The sequence below is a fragment of the Panthera uncia genome, chromosome B4 (assembly GCF_023721935.1).
Source record: "Panthera uncia isolate 11264 chromosome B4, Puncia_PCG_1.0, whole genome shotgun sequence".
In the NCBI taxonomy this organism is placed as follows: Eukaryota; Metazoa; Chordata; class Mammalia; order Carnivora; family Felidae; genus Panthera; species Panthera uncia.
Window position 1 is genome coordinate 44,916,157 of NC_064809.1, and position 22,297 is coordinate 44,938,453.

The following is a 22,297-nucleotide window of genomic DNA, read 5'->3' on the forward strand; positions in this document are numbered from 1 at the left end:
AACCAGGAACTGTCCTTGGTGCTAGGGATACGTGATTTCATTTGAACCTCACGTGAATGCTAGAAGGCAGGAATCATGAGTTTGTAGGTGACGAAACTGAGATTCAGCAACTTAGCTAAAGTGATATGGCTGGTAAGGTAAGACCTGGGAAGCAAAACTGCCCACCTCCAAGGCCAGCTGTCAACCATCACGCCAGGCTGCGTTGGTAGTGGGAGTTCTACAGTCACTCACCTCGTCTTGTACATCATTGTGGAATGAACTGGTCTTGTCTACTCAACTTGAGCACCATGTGGTGTATTTTTACTGATAATTTTGACCTTTGCCTTCCTGGATCTTATGGAAACCCTGAAGGCAGTATTCTGTGTCTAGGCTACTAGTTCTGGTAAGAAAACAACAGAGAAAGTGGCAGTCATCCCAGTGGCAGGCAACACAACCTGGCAGCACAAGAAAACCAACCTTGCTGATTCCAAGAGTGAAATGAGCAACACCAAGAGTGCCAACAGCACACTGTCTGGATGGGGGGCAAGGGGGCAGGAGAACTGCTAACTTACTGCAGATATAGCTCTGGCTTTGTGACTACTGACAACAGGTGATTCCATCATACATTTCATGCATTTAAGTGTGAAACTAAAGTCTCTACTGGAAATGTTAAGCGATAAGGCAGAAAATCAAGAACTTTGGTCTTTCAACAGTAACTAGAGATTCTTGCGCAAATCCCACTCAGTTCAGATGTGAACTGGGCACTGGCAAACTACTTTTAGTACAGTAAGCTATTCCTGTTCCAATTCTTGTATAAAGACTAGAGAATAAAAGAACAGACTGTGAGAAACAAAAGTACAGTTGTGAGGGGAAAAGAAATTGAAGGTATTCTTTTTGCTACCAATGACTTCTTACGGTCTTTTACAGAAGAGCTATGCCTTGGAAACCTGAGTAAAATTAAAATATGTTGAAAGTATTGACCTACACTGTCCTCTGTGGTAGCCACAAGCCACATGAGGCCACTGAGCACCTGAACTGTGCCACACTGAGATGGGTAGTAATTATGAAATATACACCATATTTTAAAGACTTAGTACAAAAAATACATAAAATAGCAATAGTTTTTCTACATTGATTGCACATTGAAATAATATTCTAGATATACTGTGATAAAGTTATCAAAATTAATTTCACTTGTTTTTTTTTACTTTTTTAATAAAGCTATTGAAACATTTTAAGTATATGGGTTGTATTACCTTTCTAGTGGACAGTGCTGGTACAGAATGTGCTGTAGGAAAACTAGGGAAAGAAAATCTCAGCAGTGACTCAAGAAACAGTTTAGATCGTCAGTCCTTCGTAACAGCCTGTTCTAGAGAGTTCTAGCTTCTAGAAGATGGGTATGTCTGGTGTTATATGAACACAAGCCTTAAAGCCAGAACAGTAGCTTGAGTGAGGATGATCTCTGCCACTAACCAGCTTTGAAGTCCATGACTTCCCAGCCACAAAATCTTGGGTAAGTGACAACTCAGAGCCAACCTATGTCTTAATCCTATTATGAGGGTTAAATGCAATAATATAAAGAGCCTAGCATTTTAAGTGGTAAATATGATTTTAATAAAGTTTCTATGATATGCTTTTAAAATATATTGGTGTCACTTGATTTAAAAGAAAACTAGGGGGGCGCCTGGGTGGCTCAGTCGGCTAAGCGTCCGACTTCGGCTCAGGTCATGATCTCACGGTCCGTGAGTTCGAGCCCCGCGTCGGGCTCTGTGCTGACAGCTCAGAGCCTGGAGCCTGTTTCAGATTCTGTGTCTCCCTCTCTCTGACCCTCCCCCGTTCATGCTCTGTCTCTCTCTGTCTCAAAAATAAATGAACGTTAAGAAAAATTTAAAAAAAAAAAAAAAAAAAAAAAGAAAACTAGGGGCGCCTGGGTGGCCCAGTCGGTTGAGCAACGGACTCCAGCTCAGGTCATGATCTCACGGTTTGTGAGTTCGAGCCCCACATCGGGCTCTGTGCTGACAGCTCAGAGCCTGGAGCCTGCTTCAGATTCTGTGTCTCCTTCTCTCTCTGCCCCTCCCCCTCTCATGCTCTGTCTCTGTCTCAGAAATAAAACATTAAAAAATTTTTTTAAAAAAACTAATAAAATTAGTGGTCTTATCATCGATGTTTTTAAAAACTTCAGCTTCTAAATTCTAATAAAAAGGTATGTGCTATTAGGAAAAATTACAAAATCTTCATCTCTGGAGATCTTCGGGAAGAGAAGCAGCATATTATTTCTCCTGGAAAGTTTAAATCAGAGAGCTGAGCAGAAAGATCAGTTCAAGCTATCTGTTCAACAGAGCCACATCTGGTCCCAAAACTCATCTGTTGGGTGTCGTGGAATTCACTTAATGTTTCTGGAATATCAGCTTCCTCACTGATCAAGGAAAGGAGGCTGACTGCATGATCTCTAAAATCCCTGTCAGCATTAGGACTCTTCTCAACAATGAATCCAGAGGTCACTATGGGATTCCTGCTCACCATTTTCAAAGCATGCTTACTTCTCACCATCCTTTACATCTGCTGTAAAGAAGTTTCCTGACAGTCTTCCACAAAACCTCCTTGCCCAGGCTGTTTTCCCCTTGAGCTTCCATAAATTTATTCCTTCCCTACAACCACCTTCTCCCAATGCTTCTGTGTACATATCCTCTTCAGCCTGTTCAGTGTCCACTGAGAAACCAGCTGAAGGAGAAAACCATCCTCTCCCCATGTCTTCAACTCCAGGGTCCATTTTAACCTCTAGAGTCGTTAACAGACACATATGTTAAACCTGGAAATGGTGCACAGCAAAATGAATGTGCCATTTAACTTGATGTCAAAAGTAACAAAAATGATCTATAACACAATTATTTGTAAAAGCACCTGCTGACTGGTTATGTTTTTTTGTTTAACTAGGGGTAAATCGGGACAGCATCCTTAACTAGGATGAATTTTATTTCATTTTCTGATTGAGGATTAACTAAAACATCTTCAGCTTTATCCCAGGGATGCATGTGACTGTAGGAAATTAATTTTGCTTTCTGTGACATAGTTTGCTTATCTCTAAAAGAGAATAATCACGTGTTCAAAGGAACTGTGACCCCACCAGAAAGGCTCAATAAAAGTATAAACTATCGGCAGCTCTTCCTGCCTATGGGTCCTGTCCCCGTGTTTTAATAAAATCATCTTTTTACACCAAAAAACCCCGAAACAGTATAAACTATCAAATTTCAAATCTCTCACAGTAAAAGCAGAGATATTAATAACAGTGTCGAGGCAAAATTTTACAGAGGTGGGAGTTTTGAAAAAAAAAAAAAAAAAAATGAAAGAATCCCCCACTGCTGGCAAACAGGGTATTTTTGCTTTTCACGTGCTAATACAAGCCAATCTGGGAGCTAGCTTTATGGTCAGCCCAACTCTTTCAATTACTCAAGGGAAAAGGTTAAGGTACCTCCCCCCTTTACAAGTAAGTAGCACCTGTGGGGTGCCTGGATGGCTTAGTCGGTTAAGCATCCGACTCTTGATTTTGGCTCAGGTCATGATCTCACGGTTCATGAGACTGAGCCCCACAGTGGGTTCTGTGCTGACAGGGCAAAGCTTACTTGGGATCCTCTCTCTCTCTCTCTCTCTTTAAAAATAAATAAATAAAGTAGCACCTGTAAGTCACCAACAGGTAAATTAAGATCTTTGATTGCTCTTTTAGAGAAAAACCTCTTTTCTGGGAAGTTAGAGCACAGTTTCCTAGCACTACCAGTTAAGAGCATATAAGCTGTGCAGGCAGGCAGACCTTAGTTCTACTACTGTTACACCTGTACCATTAAATACAGTGGCCTGGATCACTATGGATTCCTCTATTGGGCACACCAGCTTCACGTGTGTGAACCTTTTCAGCAAGTCCGAGCTCCTCCCTCTTCTTTCTCAACGAAGCTGCTCCAGGCAGCCACTGACGGGGCAGCCTGCAGTGTGTGCTCTTAGCCCTTCTCCTCACCATCTTATTCCCACCCCCATCCCTCCAGCCAGAGGCTCTTCTTCAATCCAAGCTCAGCCTGAGTCCCTTTCTAGTATGCCTCAGTAAATACAGTTACAAATGTGAAATAATCTAGGAAGTATCAGCCTTCCTGAATGTGCCCAATGACTACAACAGAACAATTAATACACTAAGAAAATCCGGCTACACTTCTGACAAATCCTGTCCTATCCCAGGTCTCCCGGATCTTTGAGGAACAAGCAAGTGTGACAACATTTACATCTTATGGCAAATCAGTAACATCAAACAAAACAGCCCTCCAGAAGCTAATGCAAGTGCCACAGGGAGTCACACTGAGAATGCTGTACTTCCTTTCTGGAAGCAACAGCTGATGGGCAATCGCGATTTCTCCAGCTGCTAACAAGAAACCCTACAATGAAGGATATTTTCAAAGCACCCACCTTGTTGAGGACATCTCGCTGGCAGCCAAGATAAAGATTGGGAAGAATTCGGGTTGGCCCAATGTTGGCAACAGGAAGGCAAGGCTGAGAAATGCAGGTAGGGACTACAGCAGATTTTCCTTCACAGAGGCCAGGGAAACAACGGGAGAACTCCGCAAACCCACCTAAAAATACACATAAAATTACTATGCCATGCACTAAGATAAAAATCAGCCTTTCGTTAACTGCTCAAATATAACTCTAACTGGTTAAAAAAAAAAAAAGTCAAATCCCACAGATGCAAGTGGACAGCACTACACACGTACTCCTGTCCACAGCGGTCCACCACGGAGCCTGGCATACAGCCCGGCAGTGAGCCTTGGCTTACAGGGCCACGATGGGGAGCCGTACCCCTGAGGACACCTAACTGGACCCGTCTCTTTCTCCCTCTCTCCAACCTCACCTACCCTACATTTCTTCCCTGCCCTCAGTCTCCCAAATGAATACTCTCCTATGGAACTTAAAGAGGATTTAAAATAAGTAGCAAATAGGGGTGCCTGGGTGGCTCAGTCAGTTAAGCAACTGACTCTTGATTTTGGCTCAGGTCATGATCTCATGGGTTCATGAGATCAAGCCCCGCACTGGGCTGTGCACTGACAGCATAGAGACTGCTTGGGATTCTGTCTCTCCTTCTTTCTCTGCTTCTTCCATGCTGGCATGCACATGCTCACTCACTCACGTGCTCTCTCTCTCTCAAAATAAATAAATATTTTAAAATAAAATAAAAAAAAAAAGTAGCAAATAAGCCAAGACAACTACTCAGAGAGGTGAAATGGGGATATAAAAACAAAACAAAAACAACCATGAACTGAGGCCAGATGTTATTTCTTCAAAATAAAATTGATCAAGTTAAAAATGCTAGAGTTAAATTTAAATCTTCCTACTATGTAGGTTTTTTATGTCAAAGGGATTACAGACATATGCGCCCCTACTCTTGCAAATATTCTCCACATCAAGTCCTTGAAATTCCTGGACAGTTAATCAAGGTTCCTATAATTACCAGTGACTCCTGGGATCCACTGTTCATTTTGCTGAGCACTATGAAGAAGTGGTGACAGACCCTAATTTCTTAGGGTATGTGAAGGCCTTGTGGCAAGATTCCTACACCTAGAAGAATCCCGTTTTTCCTAGTCCAGTCCTTACTATGATCTGCTCTGTGACCTTCATTAAATCACCATCTTGCCATTTCTTAATGACAAGACATCTACCCAACCATTGGAGGCACCCTCACCCCCTCTGAAAAAGAAAAAATGAATATGGTCTTCCCTGGGTTTTCCAATATAAATATTCCTTGCTATTCAAATCCAAACCCAGAATCTAAAGATTCTGATACATTTTTAGAGAAATCTTCTCCCAGCCAAACCCTCATTACTCACCAAGTTCAAAGTCAGGAAGCAAAGAGATTTGGATCACAGGAAATACTTGTATATTTTTAGTACTATTTAATTAAAAAACAATTAACATGTTATTAGGACAGGGCAGCCCCACTTTTACCTCTTTAATCAGGCCCTAAACAAGATCTTAAAATCTCACTGAACATTTATCTCCAGTTCTTTGAGTTACATTCTGTTAGTCGTTAGTCCACTTCCAGAAGCAACTAAAACATGCCCTCAAAAACTGCAGACATGCAGGGAGCTAGGAGGGGAGAGTATGTCATCCCTTTTATCCCCTATAGTATGTTCAACTGAAGTTGAATCTGCTGGACTCCTGTGTCTACTGTCTGTACTCAGTACAGGTTCCACAATGCAGCAAGCTAGGATGGCAAGGGGCCTGTGACAGCTATGGTACCCGCAAAATGCTGAAGTGTCATTCCTAGCCTCCACCTAAGTGTCTGTGCAGTTTTTACTCATCAGCAGTTCTTAAGGTAACCTGATGGAAAGGTAGGCAGTTCCATTACAGAAATCCCATACTCCTTCATGTGATAGATGAGGCCCTCAGGATGTGTTCCCGTATAGTTTCATGGCTTCATTACTTACCATTTCCAAGCACGGCCTCCAGCCACACAAAACCCACTTTCATTTCACACTCTGATGCTGTTCTCTTATTCAGGATTATCACCACCACTACCATGCCCAGTGCATGCACACGCAGCAAGCAAAACGCAGACAAGCCCCAAGACTGACGGCGAGAAAGAGCACAGGCTGAGTTCAGATACATTTAGGACCCAGCCTCACCTGGGAGGCCTTCCTCCACCCTGGATCTGCAGCTATTTGTTTAGCTACATCTTGTTAGGATTCGCCAGAGACACAAAGCGAAAAAAGCAATGCTCTAAGGTTACATTTCCCGAAGTGTGCTCCAAAGCACTAAGGTCCTACAGGAAGTTGACAGACAAGATACTGGTGCAAAGAGTAAGAGAAATACTGCGTATCATATTTCCCTGGGAGAATCACAGCACATATTAGCATATTAAAGACTCCAAGGAAATGAGTTTAATGTAACTCAAATAAGTTTCCCAAACCATTCCCCCCACTGCCTAAAATCTATTTATAGGAAGGGCAACTCGCACTTGAGGAAATGTTACACAAGGGCCACTGCAAGTAATGAAATGGAGCCAGTCACAATTCCCACACCTATGCTCATACAGCATAACCCACAGGGAACCTCAAGAAAGCGGTCAACCTACCTTGGCCTATGTATAACAGTGTCACTGATTAGTATTTATAATTTTGTTTCTATTAGTGTTCTGTTCCTTTTCAGTCTAAGTGCATAACACAGTTATTTAAGGTGAGGTGTGTTGTTTTTTTTTTTTCCCCCTGAAAGTAGTTCTTCTAACAGTAAGTGTTAAAGGGTCTCATCATTCTTTATCTACCTTACACCTACCCAACATAATAACTGACAGGCACTATTCTGATTACAATTTAATTGTAGGAGTTTAAATATTAATAAGCTTCTGTTAACTTCTCTGGGTCCGGTATTTCTCCACAGAGCTGTTCTCAGATTTTTTTTCTATCGTGGCTCTAATACAGTTCATGTAATAGCCTCTCATTTAAATCTAACAGAACAATATTTCAGTAAATATTCTCAGAGAAAAGAGAAACAATCCAAGGAAACTCCAGTTGAATTCCATTTTAAATTTATAAGTAATCAGATAAACAAATAATACAAGTAATCAAAGAATTACTTAACAATAATTGTTAACGTTAGCAAACACTAATGTTTGGTAAGCGACAAACATTGCTCTAAGCACTTTAAAAGTATTTATTCAATCTTTGTAACTATGAAGTAGGTGCTATCATTATTCCCATTTTACAAATAAGAAAACAGAGGTTCAGAAAAACATAGGGTAATAACTGGCAGAATTAGGATATGAGCCCCAGCAGTCTGGCCCTAGAGACTATACACTCAATGGCTGTGCTATATCATCACTTCTCCAAATACTACGAGATTAACTCCCTCTTAGGATACGGGGACAGCCTTGCTGATTTCTATGGGGTCCTGCCCTCACTAGCCGTGGCCAGTCAGGTCTCAATACCAGGCTGAAAATGGCCATGGGCCTCTCCCAAACTGATGGCAGAGCCTCATTTCCCCAAAGCTACATGGTTCAAAAGCTTCAATGTGGGAGAAAAAAAAAGGGCAAGATGTCTGACATAACCAGAGACACAAGAAACTCTAAATGCACTTTGCGTGAAACCAGTAACAGAATTGACAGATGAATTAGTTAAAGTATAAATACAGTCACTGGTCTGTTCAGGATCACAGTGTGCAAGGTGGTTGTGAAACTGAAAGCTGTCTTGAGGACTTTCAGGCCATCCTCCACAAAGCAACTCTCAGAGGGGACACAATTTGGCAAAAACCACAGAGTCAGTCACTGTTGGCTGTTTGAGGTCCAGCCTTATCACTAATTACTACCATGATCCTAAATCACTTTTAACTTTTGAGTATCTCAAAAGTGAGTGTGGCTCTAGAAAATTCTAAGAGAACAGAAATAAGAGCAGGAAACCAGTTTTTAACCTCAAAACAAAACAAAAAAGCCAAACAAAAACAGCAATAACACACGGTAAGAACACATTATAAAACAAAAAGAAATCTTTTTTACCTATCTTTTCAATGAATCTCTGGCACAAACCTGAATAGCCTTAAAATACTGAACAGATTTTACTAAAATCAGAGCATACAGTGCTCAGTCTTGACTGAGATGTCCCAAACCATAGTCGCTTCCAGAAAACACGACCTGAGCCAAAGAGTACATTTTCCCTGATCTTTATCTAGGACAATGTTCCACTCTGCTAACACCCTCCTTCATTGACAGTTTTTTCCATTCAATGACCTTTCATTCATCGTTGTACTCTAGTGACCTCAGTTTCATTTCATTAATTAACAACAGATGAGACACTGCCTGATTTCCCCGAACTCTTGAAAAACTATCTGTGGCCTCATCAGCAACTCAGTTTTGAAATATGTCTAAAATGTCCTTCTTCCTCTTACAAACCAGATCTAATAGGAAGAAAAATACAATTCATCTATGCAAACTTTTCGTTACAAATGGCTGACAGATACAAAACCCATCTTATTGGCCCTGTCACAACCCTCCATGGTCCCACAGACTCCATGTTAGATTCCATTACAAGAAGATGCAACATCAGCACATTATCCTCCTCTGTTGAAAATGTTTTAAAATACCTTTTAAAGTTGTTAAGGATTTAACTCCCCATCCAATCTCACCAAATTTCTATCCCTAGATTTTACATTATCACCTGGGAATGTAGAAAATGGAAAGTCGTATAATCCATATGAGCTTCCCTAAGACAGACCTGAGTCTGAATGGAGGCTTCCACTCTTCCCTGTATGCTGAAACACTTGTTTTTAAGAGGAAGGAAGACATAAGGGGCGCCTGGGTGGCTTGGTTGGTTGAGTGTCCGAATTCGGCTCAGGTCATGATCTCACGGTTTGTGAGTTCAGGCCCCACATCGGGCTCTGTGCTGACAGCTTGGAGCCTGGAGCCTGCTTTGGATTCCGTGTCTCCCTCTCTCTCTGCCACTCCACCCCCCCCCCCCCCAGGCCCCGTTTTCCCCTCTGTAAAAAAAAAAAAAAATTTAAAAAAAAAAAAAAAAAAAAGAGGAAGGAAGACATTCATGCAGATGCACCTGGCCTGCAGAGAAACGCAGACAAGGAGACCAGAGGGTAGACATGCAGATTTGGACTCTACAGATCTGGATGGACAGGCAGTCAAACTACAATTTCTGTTAGTCTTCCACAAGTCCAGCCAGTAGAATGCAGGTTTATACATAAAAATGTACACGTTACTTTGGACACAGAAAACATCTGGTGTAGCTTAAAGGCATTCATAATTATGTATCACCTTATTCTAATACAGCCAAAAAAACTTCTTCCTTAAGTGACCTACCTCCACAATTCTAGTCACAAATACCATGTAAAAAGTCAATGTGAACTATCATTTAATTTTCAGAGAAGAAAAAAATCTGCCAAGTAAAATAAAATACATATAACAACTCTACTAAACAATTCCAATTAGTCACTCTTTTCTCTTCCCTCTGACCCTTGCCACCAGTTATAAATCACAGTTTTTTTCTTAACAAGGAATATTTGTAATAAAACAAAAGTAGCACTTTACTACAGCTTAGTGATGTTACATAAATGTTTACGCCTCAAGTTCTAAAAATGGATTCCCTAGTCTTTCTAACTAGAGATGAACGTCAATTCCATTACTGTCAAGAGCGTTCCCTGCAGGGAGAAAGGCAGGACTTCTTCACTTCCGGCCACTCATTAGAGCACTATCAGCAGAGCCGCCCAGGGTGGGAAGAGTTACAGGCAGCTCCCCTGCATATTCTGAATGGATTCCACAGCTCTACATAGAAACAGTGCTTATACAAAGCTCTACTTCAAGACAGACTTTTCTAAAAAGTCAATGCAAATTAATTTTTATATTAAATTTTCACAGAGTTTATATAGCTTCAGTTTTTAAATATAGTCTTCATGTAGTTCAACCTTTGTAAAACAAAGACTCCATTTTTGTGACATAATACAACCCATTCACTTCCTTATTCCAGAATGCATATGAAGGATTTAAGTGAAGTATACCTGCACCTGTAGAGAACATTTCTCTCCGTACTGAAAATAAAATCTGCTACTTTGCTATTGCACAAAGTAGGCAACCCTAATATTAAAAACTAAATTGCTGGGGCTCCTGGGTGGCTCAGTTGGTTAAACATCCAACTTCAGCTCAGATCATGATCTCCAGGCTTGTGAGTTCAAGCCCCACATCAGGCTCTGTGCTGACAGCTCAGAGCCTGGAGCCTGCTTTGGATTCTGTCTCCCTCTCTCTCCGCCCTCCCCCACTCACTCTGTCTCTGTCTCTCTCTCTCAAAAATAAACACTAAAAAAAATTATTAAAAAAATTAAATTGCTGAAATGTATGTTTCAATTGTTGAACTGTTATTTTGATAATAAATATACATTTCACTTCACAGTGAAGTGATTGATTCAGGCAAACTTTGTTCTCTAGCCACTCACAAAAAGACTCAATTCTTCCAGGGTCAGCAGACTATACACATGGAGAGTTGAAGCTAGTTAAATAAAATGAACAAGAAAATGAAGGCACCATAATTTCACACCCCTACAGAAAGCAAACAAAAATAAGTAGCTGTACTATTCCAATGTATATAGGTTCGTCTGGGTAAGCCAAGCCACACATGATTGATAAATCATTTCTGAGAGGGTAGAGACCATGGCATATTTTTCTGAACAACCTTAGCAGCATTCCTTCTTTGTCTTATTTAGCCAATCCTCCATAGAGCAGCACTGACGAGAAAAATCCCTAAATAATATAAGGCATTAACTTTAAGCTCTTATCCCCTTCACTCTGTGTCCACCAGAGCACAGACCAAGAGGAAAGCGGACAGGTACGCGCTGCTGTGGAGACCATCCAGGAAGCCCAAGAAGTAGCCTACGTCTCACAAAACTTGCCCATAAATGACACCTCCAAAAAAGCTTACTCTGCATCACTCTATCACCTCACCCAATCAGGGAATGAAAGATTCTATCTAATCTAATTTGGGGATTAATACACTTATCGCCTAGACAAAAAAAGAATTTTAAAGTTTCAAAGTACTAGCAGGAAAAAAAAAAACCCAAATACTATAATAATGCAATTCTTTTGATTCAGAATGTCTAGATCTCATTATTCCCCAAGATCTAGATCTAGATCAATTAGCAAAATTCAGAAGTATTGTTTAGTAAAGAATTCTCAGAAGATGTAGAGTGATACCTATTTTACTGATCTTTCAAATTGGCAATAGAGAGCCACACCCAGAAACTCCTCTTAAAACACGCATGACACACAGCGAGGACTCCTAATAAATGCCCTCACACAAACAAAGATTTTTCTAAAGAGTGCAACCAGAATAACCAAACAAAAGGAATATGGCCAGAATCCACCACTCACTGAATAAAATCAACAAGTTCTGTAAGAGGGAAGCCAGATTCACAGAGGCAGCCCTGACTGATCCTGCAGTAATGTTAAGGGATGAAGACAACAGCAAGCAAGCAGTGTCCGGGGACTTCCCGAGAAGTAAGAATTTAGGATGCCTCGTCAGCATGGATAGGAAGGTTATTTAAGAAACCGTATTTGCGGGGCGCCTGGGTGGCGCAGTCGGTTAAGCGTCCGACTTCAGCCAGGTCGCGATCTTGCGGTCCGTGAGTTCGAGCCCCGTGTCGGGCTCTGGGCTGATGGCTCAGAGCCTGGAGCCTGCTTCTGATTCTGTGCCTCCCTCTCTCTCTGACCCTCCCCCGTTCATGCTCTGTCTCTCTCTGTCCCAAAAATAAATAAAAAACGTTGAGAAAAAAAAAAAAATTTTAAAAAAGAAACCGTATTTGCTCATTTCACCTGAAAATAAAGATCTCCAAGTTTGTACTGTTTGATGTCCCCAAATCCAATCTAACACTTTCAACTCCCTTTGGTCATGTTTACTTGAAAGACTTACTAACACCTTTAAAATAAAGTCAAGGCCAACGCCTCCCTCGCTTTCCTTCCGCATCCCCATCCATGGTAGCCCCAGCCTCCTGGTCAGCTCAGCAACATCCAGTTGCTATGCCAACACACTGACTTTCCTTTCAGTCTCTCCTACTGTCCTGCCTTTCCATTCTCCTGCCGCCCCCTGGTCCAGGACCTTCATACCTCACTCAGATAAATTCAGTAACAGCTCTCTCTCTGATCCACTTGTTCTGTTCCCAACTCATGTCCAATCTGCTGCCAGATGAAGCATCTTAAAATAAAGTTTTGATGTAATCTCTGCTCCCAAATATCCACAGGATAAAATCTACGATTGTGAGCAGACATTCAAGACCCTTCCTAATCTAATCCCAATCTATTGTCCAATCTGATTTTCCATGCCACCACCCTACATGTAAAAGGAAAAATCAGTCTTCTCTTTTCCTAACACACCTTTGTTTTCCAATCTTGAGCCTTTGGCAATCCAGTCTCCCCAATCCATTTTGTATTTCCTTCCAAACCATAGGCTAGCCCAGGTCATACCTCTTCTACAGAAGTCTACCAAGGATTTTTTTTTTTTTTTTTTACCGTAACTAATAAAATACATTTCACATCAAAACCTTCTGAACACACAGGTGACACCAGTGGCAGCCAGACAGACACAGACAGACAGCTCTGACAGAGCTCTGGAGAGCTGGCCAGGGGTCTTAGGTCGATGCTGGGGGGCCAGGTCCCAGAAACAAATTTCAGGATGCTATCTTCCCTTACTGAGTTGCTCTCCAACAGTTTCAATACTCTTCTGTTGCTTAAAAAAAAAAAAAAAAAAAATCTTTCCTGACCAGTATATATATGGTCCTGCCAACTTAGAAATTTCATAAAATTTATGGCAACCATCTGGCAGTAAGTATTTGCCACTGACTTGGTAAGTGTGAATTATCTTTGTGTGTGTGTGGTGACCTCTATTTCTCCAGCTTTACTACACTGTGAACTACTTGTGGATAAGAATTATGTCTCACACTCCTTTGTAATCCCCTCAGCATTTAGCACAGTGCTTGGCACATAACTGAAATTCAATAAATGTTTACTGAATCCTTCCTTGTTACAATGAATAGCTGTTGATGGACACAAGTCTTGTATATTTTTGGTGCTCAAAAGGATTTCCTGATTCCATTCAAAGCCTAAAGCTATGCTGGCATGGGCGGGGGCCCAGAATCTGCTTCCTATTCTTGGACCACAATGCCCTAGAAGACTCTCAGGGTGACAGAGGCAGCACAGGGCAAGAAAAACTTTTTTCTGCTACTACAGAAAAAAATGTAGAACCAATGAGTGCTACTCTGGTCATTGACAAGCAATACTGAATCCTTACTGTGCTTCCTCCATACCCAATCTTTAGTGTGCTTCTGACTCTACATGAAAAGTAGAGAGAAAAAATTTTTTCTGATGTCCATAAGTGGCTCAGAACTCCATATGATCCAGAGAGCCCAATCATACCTGCAGGGGTCAGAATTCCAATAATGACTTGGAAGGTCCAATAATACCCCCGGGCTCAGGGTATCAGGGCACGTCCCTTAGGAAATTAATCAGACCAACTACAATTAGGACCTAGATAAGGATGAAGTGGCTGCTGGGCAGGTTTTACAGTGATCAATCAAAGCAATGGGTGAAGTGAGATTATAAATTGGGAGATAACTCTATGAGTCAAGAGGAAAAAGGGGTATGAGTCTGGTCTCAAGAGAATGACTCTTAAAAATCAAATTTGACTAACTTATAAACTGTCTATGAATCACCATATAACTCATCTCTCATGCCATTCTACGTGAAGCTCCAAGCCTTCTGAGCTACCCTGTAGAAGGCTCTCCCAAGGACTACTTCTGTGTATTTCACTCTATCAACAGTCTTCTTGGCCAACTGCACAGCCTCCCTGGAGACTTCACAAAGTGGTCAGGAAGAAAGGGATATCTGTTCAGTCAACCAAACAACACTAGAGGCTACTGGAATCACACTTAAGTTAAAGAGATTTAGTGAGCACCTACTGTGAGCAGGACAGGGCACTAGGTGAAACAGAGGCCCTTTCTGGAATGGAGTTTAGTGGGACAAATGCTAACCAAATAATTAGATGAATAATTAATTATAGGCAGGTGGCCAAAGGAATGTGTATCACAGAGAAAACCAACTTTGCCTAGTGGCTAGGGAAGGCTTGACAAATACACTGACTCCAGCAGGAAATGTGAAAGGAGTGGAGGACAGGAGGAGAGGGCGTCTGCGAAGGCCCAGAGAGACTGTCACCGCAGGTTTACAGCACCTGAGAGGAGGCCTAAGGAAGTGAGATGGAATGAGGACTTACATGGCATGAGATGAAGTTGGAGAGGCAGACAGGAGCAGCCATTACAGGGCCTTGTGAGTCAGTTATGGATTTGGGAATTTATATGAAAAGCAATGATGCATATTAGACCAGGGAGTTATATAAATCTGGATTACATTAAAATATAAAAGTACAACTTTGGCTCCACTGCGACTGAGGGATTCTGGGGGGCACAGCAGAGGACAGGAGAAGACTAGTTAAGAGGCTCTTGGAGCCCTCGGGGAGAGGGAAATCTTGGCTTGAGAGCTGGTGGCAGAAGAGGAGGAGAGCAGATGCTCCGTGAGGTCAGAGGACCTGGTGAGTGAGAGGTGGCAGAGGCTGCAGCCAAATCCCTGAAGGCTCACACATTTGTCCTCCTGGTTTAAAGGGCTTGTGTCACTTGATTTCATTTTTTCTCAACTCTCACTTCTCCCCTTTGCAAAAGAAATCCACTCTAGTTCCCCCACTACCCTCTTCAAGTCGATGTTCAGTCCTGACATTTTGAATCATGTTTCTCCCCCCCCTCGATCAGAATGCCAAGGTCTGACCTCCCCCAAATCTTACTCCTCTTCCCAGGTTCAACTACAATCCCATTGCCATAATCAAATCTTCCCCAACCTCCACAGGTGACATTCCATCACCCCGATCACCATATCATACGGTACAGCGCATGATCATGTGCTCCTCTCTTTCACCAACTCTAGGCATGTTTCCCCAAATTAATCGTTAGGTTCTCAAGGGCAGGGCCGAGTCTTTTGCTTTTCTGGTAGCTCAGCCCTGGGCCCAAACACAAAAGTGCCCGTGAAACACTGAGAAGTTAGACTGGATGAAAAGTCCTGGATCTGGCGCTTCTCCAGAACCACAGGTGACATGACCGGGGCCAGGGAAAATGGAGGCCACCAATGTCATCTAGGGTGCTGTCATTTGGCTTGTGCAAACTGTCAGGATGAGTAACCAAGGAACTATCTTTTTTTAAAAAGACACAGACATAGGCATCATGTCTTAGGCACTGGTAGCTGGGCAGTGGCATAAACTGGCTTACCACACTGGCAGGCAGCAACTGCAGAAAGACAATCCAGTTTGGACCGCCTCACGCAAATGGAGGCTCAGAAGCTCAGCAACCAGTGGGCAAAATAGCACCTATACTTAGTCTATTTTCAGTGGCTCTCAGTCACTGCAGCTTTTTAAACTCAAGAACAGCCAGTTCCTGAGTAACTATAGTACTTTTCCTGAGATCCATTCATTTCAGTCTTTTACCAACAACTGCAGGATTTGAAGTGGAGTGACTAAAGATTCTCCTCTCTAGACAAAAGGACCGAAGAAATGCCAAACTAGGTAACAGAACTGTGCACAGCAAAATCCGTAACCTGCAAGATAAGGCTTCCACTATACCTCCATTAGGAAGGACAGTAATTGATTCCATGAAACCAAAGCCATATATGTTTATTATACAGATCTATTGACTGAATCCAGATTTCTGTTAAATTGAAAAACCATAGTGCCCAACACGTTTTTACTTACTCCTAGTTCTAATTAGACTAGCAAATCTAACTCAAAACAAAGACATGTGAACTTGGCCTTTAACCAAAGCCAACATTAATCTGTGTTCAGAGACAAAATGTTTATAAAAGCCCTTAGCACTTTACTAACATTGTCCCTAACAGTAAATGCTTAATAAATGGTATCTTCTACCATTATTCAAGCTATATATACTTCAGCACAAAACAGAGTAGTTACACTTTTGATGATCCCCCTGCTAAAATAATGTAATGCTTTAAAAATTTCTATATAGAGTATATTTTTATACATTGCTTCATTCCATAAAATGTGAATAAGAATAGGACTCTGAAATCCACAAAGAGTCTGAGGAAGAGCTACCAATAAAAGAGCCTTTCAAGATAAGGCTGATCTGAAATGGGAGCCCCTGATTCAGTTCAGCCTCCTGATGAAATTCCAGAAGACTCTGGAATTATTGCAGATATGGGCCTGGGGAACATAGTGAGAGTGAGAGCTTGGGAGACCCACTCAAGGCTCTGTTACTTTCCTCATTTGTAAATGAAAGGGCTGAAGTCCATGACTCCTTCATGGTGTTTTGCTGTAGGGCTGGTTATCCTGTGCCTCATCACAGGACAGGAAGGAGTGATGCAGAATTAATCAACTGTCATGGGCCCCTTTTGCTTTTACTCAGAATTACAACACCGAAGAAAGAGAAGGAAATAACAGAACCGTATTTCTCATCTGTAGGCTGATCTTTATTTGTACTAATGGCCCATTTATTCTCTTTTCTCTATGTTACCAAGAAATGAAAGTCCAAATTCAGTATTTTTCCTTTTTTCCTTCTATATTTATGTTCAGTCTGGCACCCTCAGAAATATAATAGACAAAAAGCAAGTAGAATAAAGTGATACACAGTGAATAAGTAAAGGCCAAGACACAAGATTATTTTTTATTTTTTAAGTTTATTTTGTGAGAGACAGAGAGCGCGAGCTGGGGAGGGGCAGAGAGAGAGAGAAGCAGAGAGACAGAGAATCCCAAGCAGGCCCTGTGCTGTCAGCCCGACAAGGGGCTCAAACTCATGAACGGTGAGACCATGACCTGAGCCGAAACCAAGAGTCATCGCTTAACAGACTGAGCCACGCAGGCAACCCCAATATTTTTTAAAGAAAACGAGTTTTCTGAACATTACCTACCAAGACCAAAAAACTTGATTATTTGTTTTTTAACTCATAATGATAAGTTTTTTAAAAAGACTGATATATCGAAGATTTCATACGTGTTATCCCATATAAATCCTCCCAACGAGAATCCCCAGTTATAGTCATTTTTGTAAAACAAATGTTTATGTCACCCATTCTGTCACCCTATTAACTCAAATTCTTAAGTCTTATTTTTACAGATGGTTGTGGAAGGATACATGTATTTTTAAACTGTGCTTATTTAATAACTGGCTTCAAAATTAAAAAAAAAAAATGGAAAAGATGGTTTTGTCACCATCTATCCAATGATGATGGAGAACTTCCCAAAGGGACCCAAATTCACTCTTTCTTGCTAAGATGAGGCTGCTCCTGATAATCAAATTCTTTACTCCTCTGAGGGTAAAACAGTGCTATGGTTTGGCTTGGCTCGGTTACTGGGAGACCTCCCGATGGCTAAATCAGTTTATATTTGCCTTTAAGAATATAGAAATTGGGGGGGCGCCTGGGTGGCTCAGTCGGTTGAGCGTCCGACTTCAGCTCAGGTCACGATCTCACGGTCTGTGAGTTCGAGCCCTGCGTTGGGCTCTGGGCTGACGGCTCAGAGCCTGGAGCCTGCTTCCGATTCTGTGTCTCCCTCTCTCTCTGCCCCTGCCCCGTTCATGCTCTGTCTCAAAAATAAATAAAATGTTAAAAAAAAAATAAAAAAAAAAAAAAAAAGAATATAGGAATTAGGGTGCCTGGGTGGCTCAGTCGGTTAAGAGTCCGACCTCAGCTCAGGTCATGATCTCGCAGTCTGTGAGTTCGAGCCCTGTGTTCAGGCTCTGTGCTGACAGCTCAGAGCCTGGATCCTGCTTCAGATTCTGTGTGTCCCTCTCTCTCTGCCCCTCCCCTGCTCATGCTCTGTCTCTCTCTGTCTCAAAAATAAATAAAAACATTAAAAAAAATTTTTTTTAAAAGAATATGTAGAAATTATCACAACCATTCTCAGCTCATACAGACTCAAGGACTTGTATCTTCCTATGAGTGGAGCTAGGTCTCCAGAGCTATTAGCTTTTTATTAAGGTTCAGTATTTAAGGATGACATAAAATTAGCACTGGCTCATCTCAGTATTTTTATTAACTCTTAAAATCGTATTTAAACCTACTTAAATAGATGAAAACACTTTCATATTACTTTTCTGTAACAGCTGTATGTTTGCTCTGAACAAATATACTTTGTAAATCATTTATTTCAAAACAATCTCAAGTTTTCACTACACTTCATATTGTCTCATGACTATTTAATAGAATCACTGATATTCTACACTAATAAATGAATCACGTGAAACAGAAATGATACAAACCTACATGTAAGCTAATTTAGATAACAAATATTTACTGAAAACTTAAGAAGTGCTGGGCCTCCTGGAGAACACAAAGATGAAAAAGACACAGTCCTCAGCTTGAAAAAGAATTCAGCAGGGGAGTTAAGCTAATAAATGAAAAAGATAAAGGAGAACATAAGGTTTAAATAAGATTTTAAGATAATAATGGAAGATTTATGACAGGATAGCATATGGTTATCAAATGAATCGTTTTGTTGACAGTACTGACTGGGCTTCTCAGAAGAAGGGAAAGCTGGTCAAGGTCCCTGGCCGAGGAGGCCTGCAGATGTGGCCAATACAGGTAGAGTTCACTGAAGAACCAGGTTCCAAGTTTCAGGACTAGAAGCGTTGGCAAAATGGTCTCCCTGATAATCAGCTGCCCAAGTGGCTTAAAAGAACCCCTTTCACCTGGCAGAAACAAGTTTAATAGTCTAGCCCCGTCCCCAAACAGGACCTGTTCCATATTAAGGAATTAAGCCCATGCCAGTATAGCTTCCCCAAACCCAATCCGCATTTCCTTCAGTAATCCTGCACTTCTTTGTGTCTATACAACTAGGTCCTCTTGATAAGTTTGGGTCTCCTCTTATTGGAGGGAGAGAGCACATAAAAATGGTTCATCTATCAGTTCTGTGGGGACGTCTTTTTGTTCCCCTTCTCCAAAGTAATTTTTTCCCAGGCAAGGTAGCTAGCCCTCTCTGAGAATATGAATGGAATTCAGGCCACATTTCTTTAAAGCATCTCACATCTGATACTTGCTTCCTGAGTATCTCAGAGTAGCTAAAAGCTCTCGAATGATGGAGAAACCACTGCATCTTTCTATTACCACATCCACATGAGGTTGAAACTGTCTCCAACTGCTGGAAGCAACAGGGGCAGTTTGTAGTGAAAACTGTCTCCACCTACCGTGTCATTTTCTGTAGCACCTGTGAGAAGCTTGTGTGCTTTTCCAGTTAGGCAAGATGTTTAAGAAACATCTGTCATTATGTCCTTCCAACCCACATCCCTGGAACATCCTATGAGCAGCTAGATGTTGGCAACACAACGGGCTGCCAACAATTGATGGCCATACCTTCCCAAGCATTTTCTTCCACTTCTGCCACTTTTCTGTCCACTCCTGTCACTAACCAAGGGAATTTCCAATTGGTCAGAGGCTTTTGGACAGCTGGAGGCTTTCAACCATTGAGAACCTTCTCTTAGGTTTCATAAGAGATCTGGCTGCTCACTCCCAAACAAGGCAATTCAGTCCCTGAAGCCACCTCCTGAACTAAAAGATACACAGGATTCTGGGGTGTGGATGGGGATATGGTGTCAGCAATACATTCAGTGTGGTTCTTGGTGCTGCCTGGATGGACCCTCATTGAGACCCAGGCAGCATTTCATGTATGATATGGGGATGTCAAGGTGTTCTGATCCAATGTGTCATTCCACGTGTCCATAGGGCTGATCTAGCCGATCGCAGAGTCCTTTTTCTCCCTTGCCCAAGGAGTGCTCCTCCCACACCAACACACAACTGATAAGAACGTTCCCAGGTAACTAAGGAGTGTTCTTTGGTAAAGGGGAGAAAGGGTATTTAAGGAACTGAAACACCTGTGCTAGAAACTCAGTATGAGCTCACTCCTCCACAGGAGTGTCCATCTGGCCACGCTGTCAAGTCAGAGTCCCTTCATAGGGAAAGCGTCTCAAACAAGAGTGAGGTGCAGAGTGCCTTTCCCGGGAAGCACACAGTTGGTGTACCCTCTTTAAAGAATAACCCTGATCCCATTAGTAGGATTCCAAGGTAAAGTCCTCAGAGTGCCTACAAGAAGCATGAAAGGAGTTCCTAAACTCACCAGATGAGTTTAATGGAACTCCAATAACAGCTGTCATATTTACCACAGTTATATCCCAGTAAAAGAATGTACCCAGCAACAACAGACAGAACCTAACATAATTCTCAGCCACGGAATTCTGAAAACTGCATTCTAAGACACACTGACTTCACGTAAGGAAACCAACGGAAAGGTCAGGCAGAATCACAGCATAAGCGAAGGGTATGACAACGGATAATCTATGCCTGCTTTTTGAGACCTGAAGCACGAGCTGAGGAGAGAGAACTGGAGACATGGAAATCTCATCTAAAGCTTCACAGAGTTTAAGTGTTAACACACCAACAATGGATTCATCCTTTTCTCTGAAAACTGAAATGTTTACACTTCCAACAATCAACTGCCAACAAGTTCACGGTATCCTCCTTGCAACAAAAGACTCAAGAAGTGAAAATGATAATATCTACCATATTTTATTTTCTTAGGTCACGTTTTTAAAAGCAATCTTGCCTTTCACTGTGGCACAATCTGCGGGCCACAGCAACTGTGTGTTCAAGGTCACTGTGCACGGTCAAACTGTATCCCCTGCTCTGAGCCAGTGTGAGTGACAGGGCTTTGGTATGAGCACTCTGCTGTAGAATCTGTGAGATAGAACTCTCACACCGCCCCCCCTTTAAGACAGACATAAAATACTTAGTTCTTCTCATGTATTTCATAAAACCATAAGCTTAGTATTTGCAAACTGAGACCTTTTCCAGTTGTAAAAACGAAAGAAAAATACGAAAGTAAATGAGTTTTTAAATTGTCCCCCTAATTATTAGAATAAATGGTCTACATTCTCCCCTCATTGTTCACAATGCCCAAGAATGGTGAGCTCATTGCTGGAGTCCACTTTAACTGTAAATGTTTAATAAGAGTTCAACCCTGTGAAACTCCTCTGCTTCTTGCCACAGGGGGCAGGAACTAAGAAGAGGAGCTGAGAGGTAGAGCATTTCATGTTTTTAGATCCCAGGTGAATGGAAAAATCCCCCGGCTAAAAGCAGCACACCTGTCTATGTGACATTTCTAGCTCATAAATACCAAATGAAGAGGCATTTGAGCGAAGTAAAAAAATACACTGATGTGTATGCCACTAATGTGGAAGAATGACAATATTCAAGTTAAACAGAATAGTTATGTCAACCGGAAGCTATAAATAAATCAGTTTACCCAATACATTCCCAGTTGTGATGACCTATCTTACGCTGAGCTCACTGCCAAGTACTGCTCACTGGTAGGGCTCGGTGAGATGCGAAGTCCTTTCACTTCTGCCACAAACCTTACCTGCGAGCAGGTGGACGGAGCTGAAGCTCTTCTCCAGTTTACCCAGAAGTACAGTGAGAAAACAGTCTGAAGACAGAGAGGCAACATCTTGGGAGCTTTGATCATAAACCACAACCTTCTGACTGCAATCAATATCAACCTGCAATGCAAACGTGAGGCTGTTAGGAAGGCAGCTCCCACAATCCTCTGGTGCTGAAGCAGATAACTGTCTCCCGCTTTCAATTAATAATCTGAATAAAAATGAGACACAGTCAATTTTCTGGATAAACCTAGCATACAAATGGTAAGATACTTGTAAAAATCAACTTTTAAAAGGCAAAATTGATGTTAGGTGTGCTCCAAATGCCTTGGTTTAA

General features: G+C 41.7%; 1 protein-coding gene across 10 annotated transcripts in view; it reads right to left on the reverse strand.

The window, feature by feature from the left end:
- Positions 1-22,297, reverse strand: part of DUSP16 (dual specificity phosphatase 16) — a 94,086-nt gene that overhangs the window by 21,838 nt on the left and 49,951 nt on the right. For all 10 annotated transcript variants that reach the window (XM_049627088.1, XM_049627083.1, XM_049627084.1 and 7 more), the window contains 2 exons: positions 21,942-22,080; positions 4,426-4,589 (listed from right to left, as the gene is read on the reverse strand). In XM_049627088.1, coding sequence (XP_049483045.1) covers positions 4,426-4,589; positions 21,942-22,080 — 303 coding nt within the window. The remainder of the gene's footprint in view (positions 1-4,425; positions 4,590-21,941; positions 22,081-22,297) is intronic.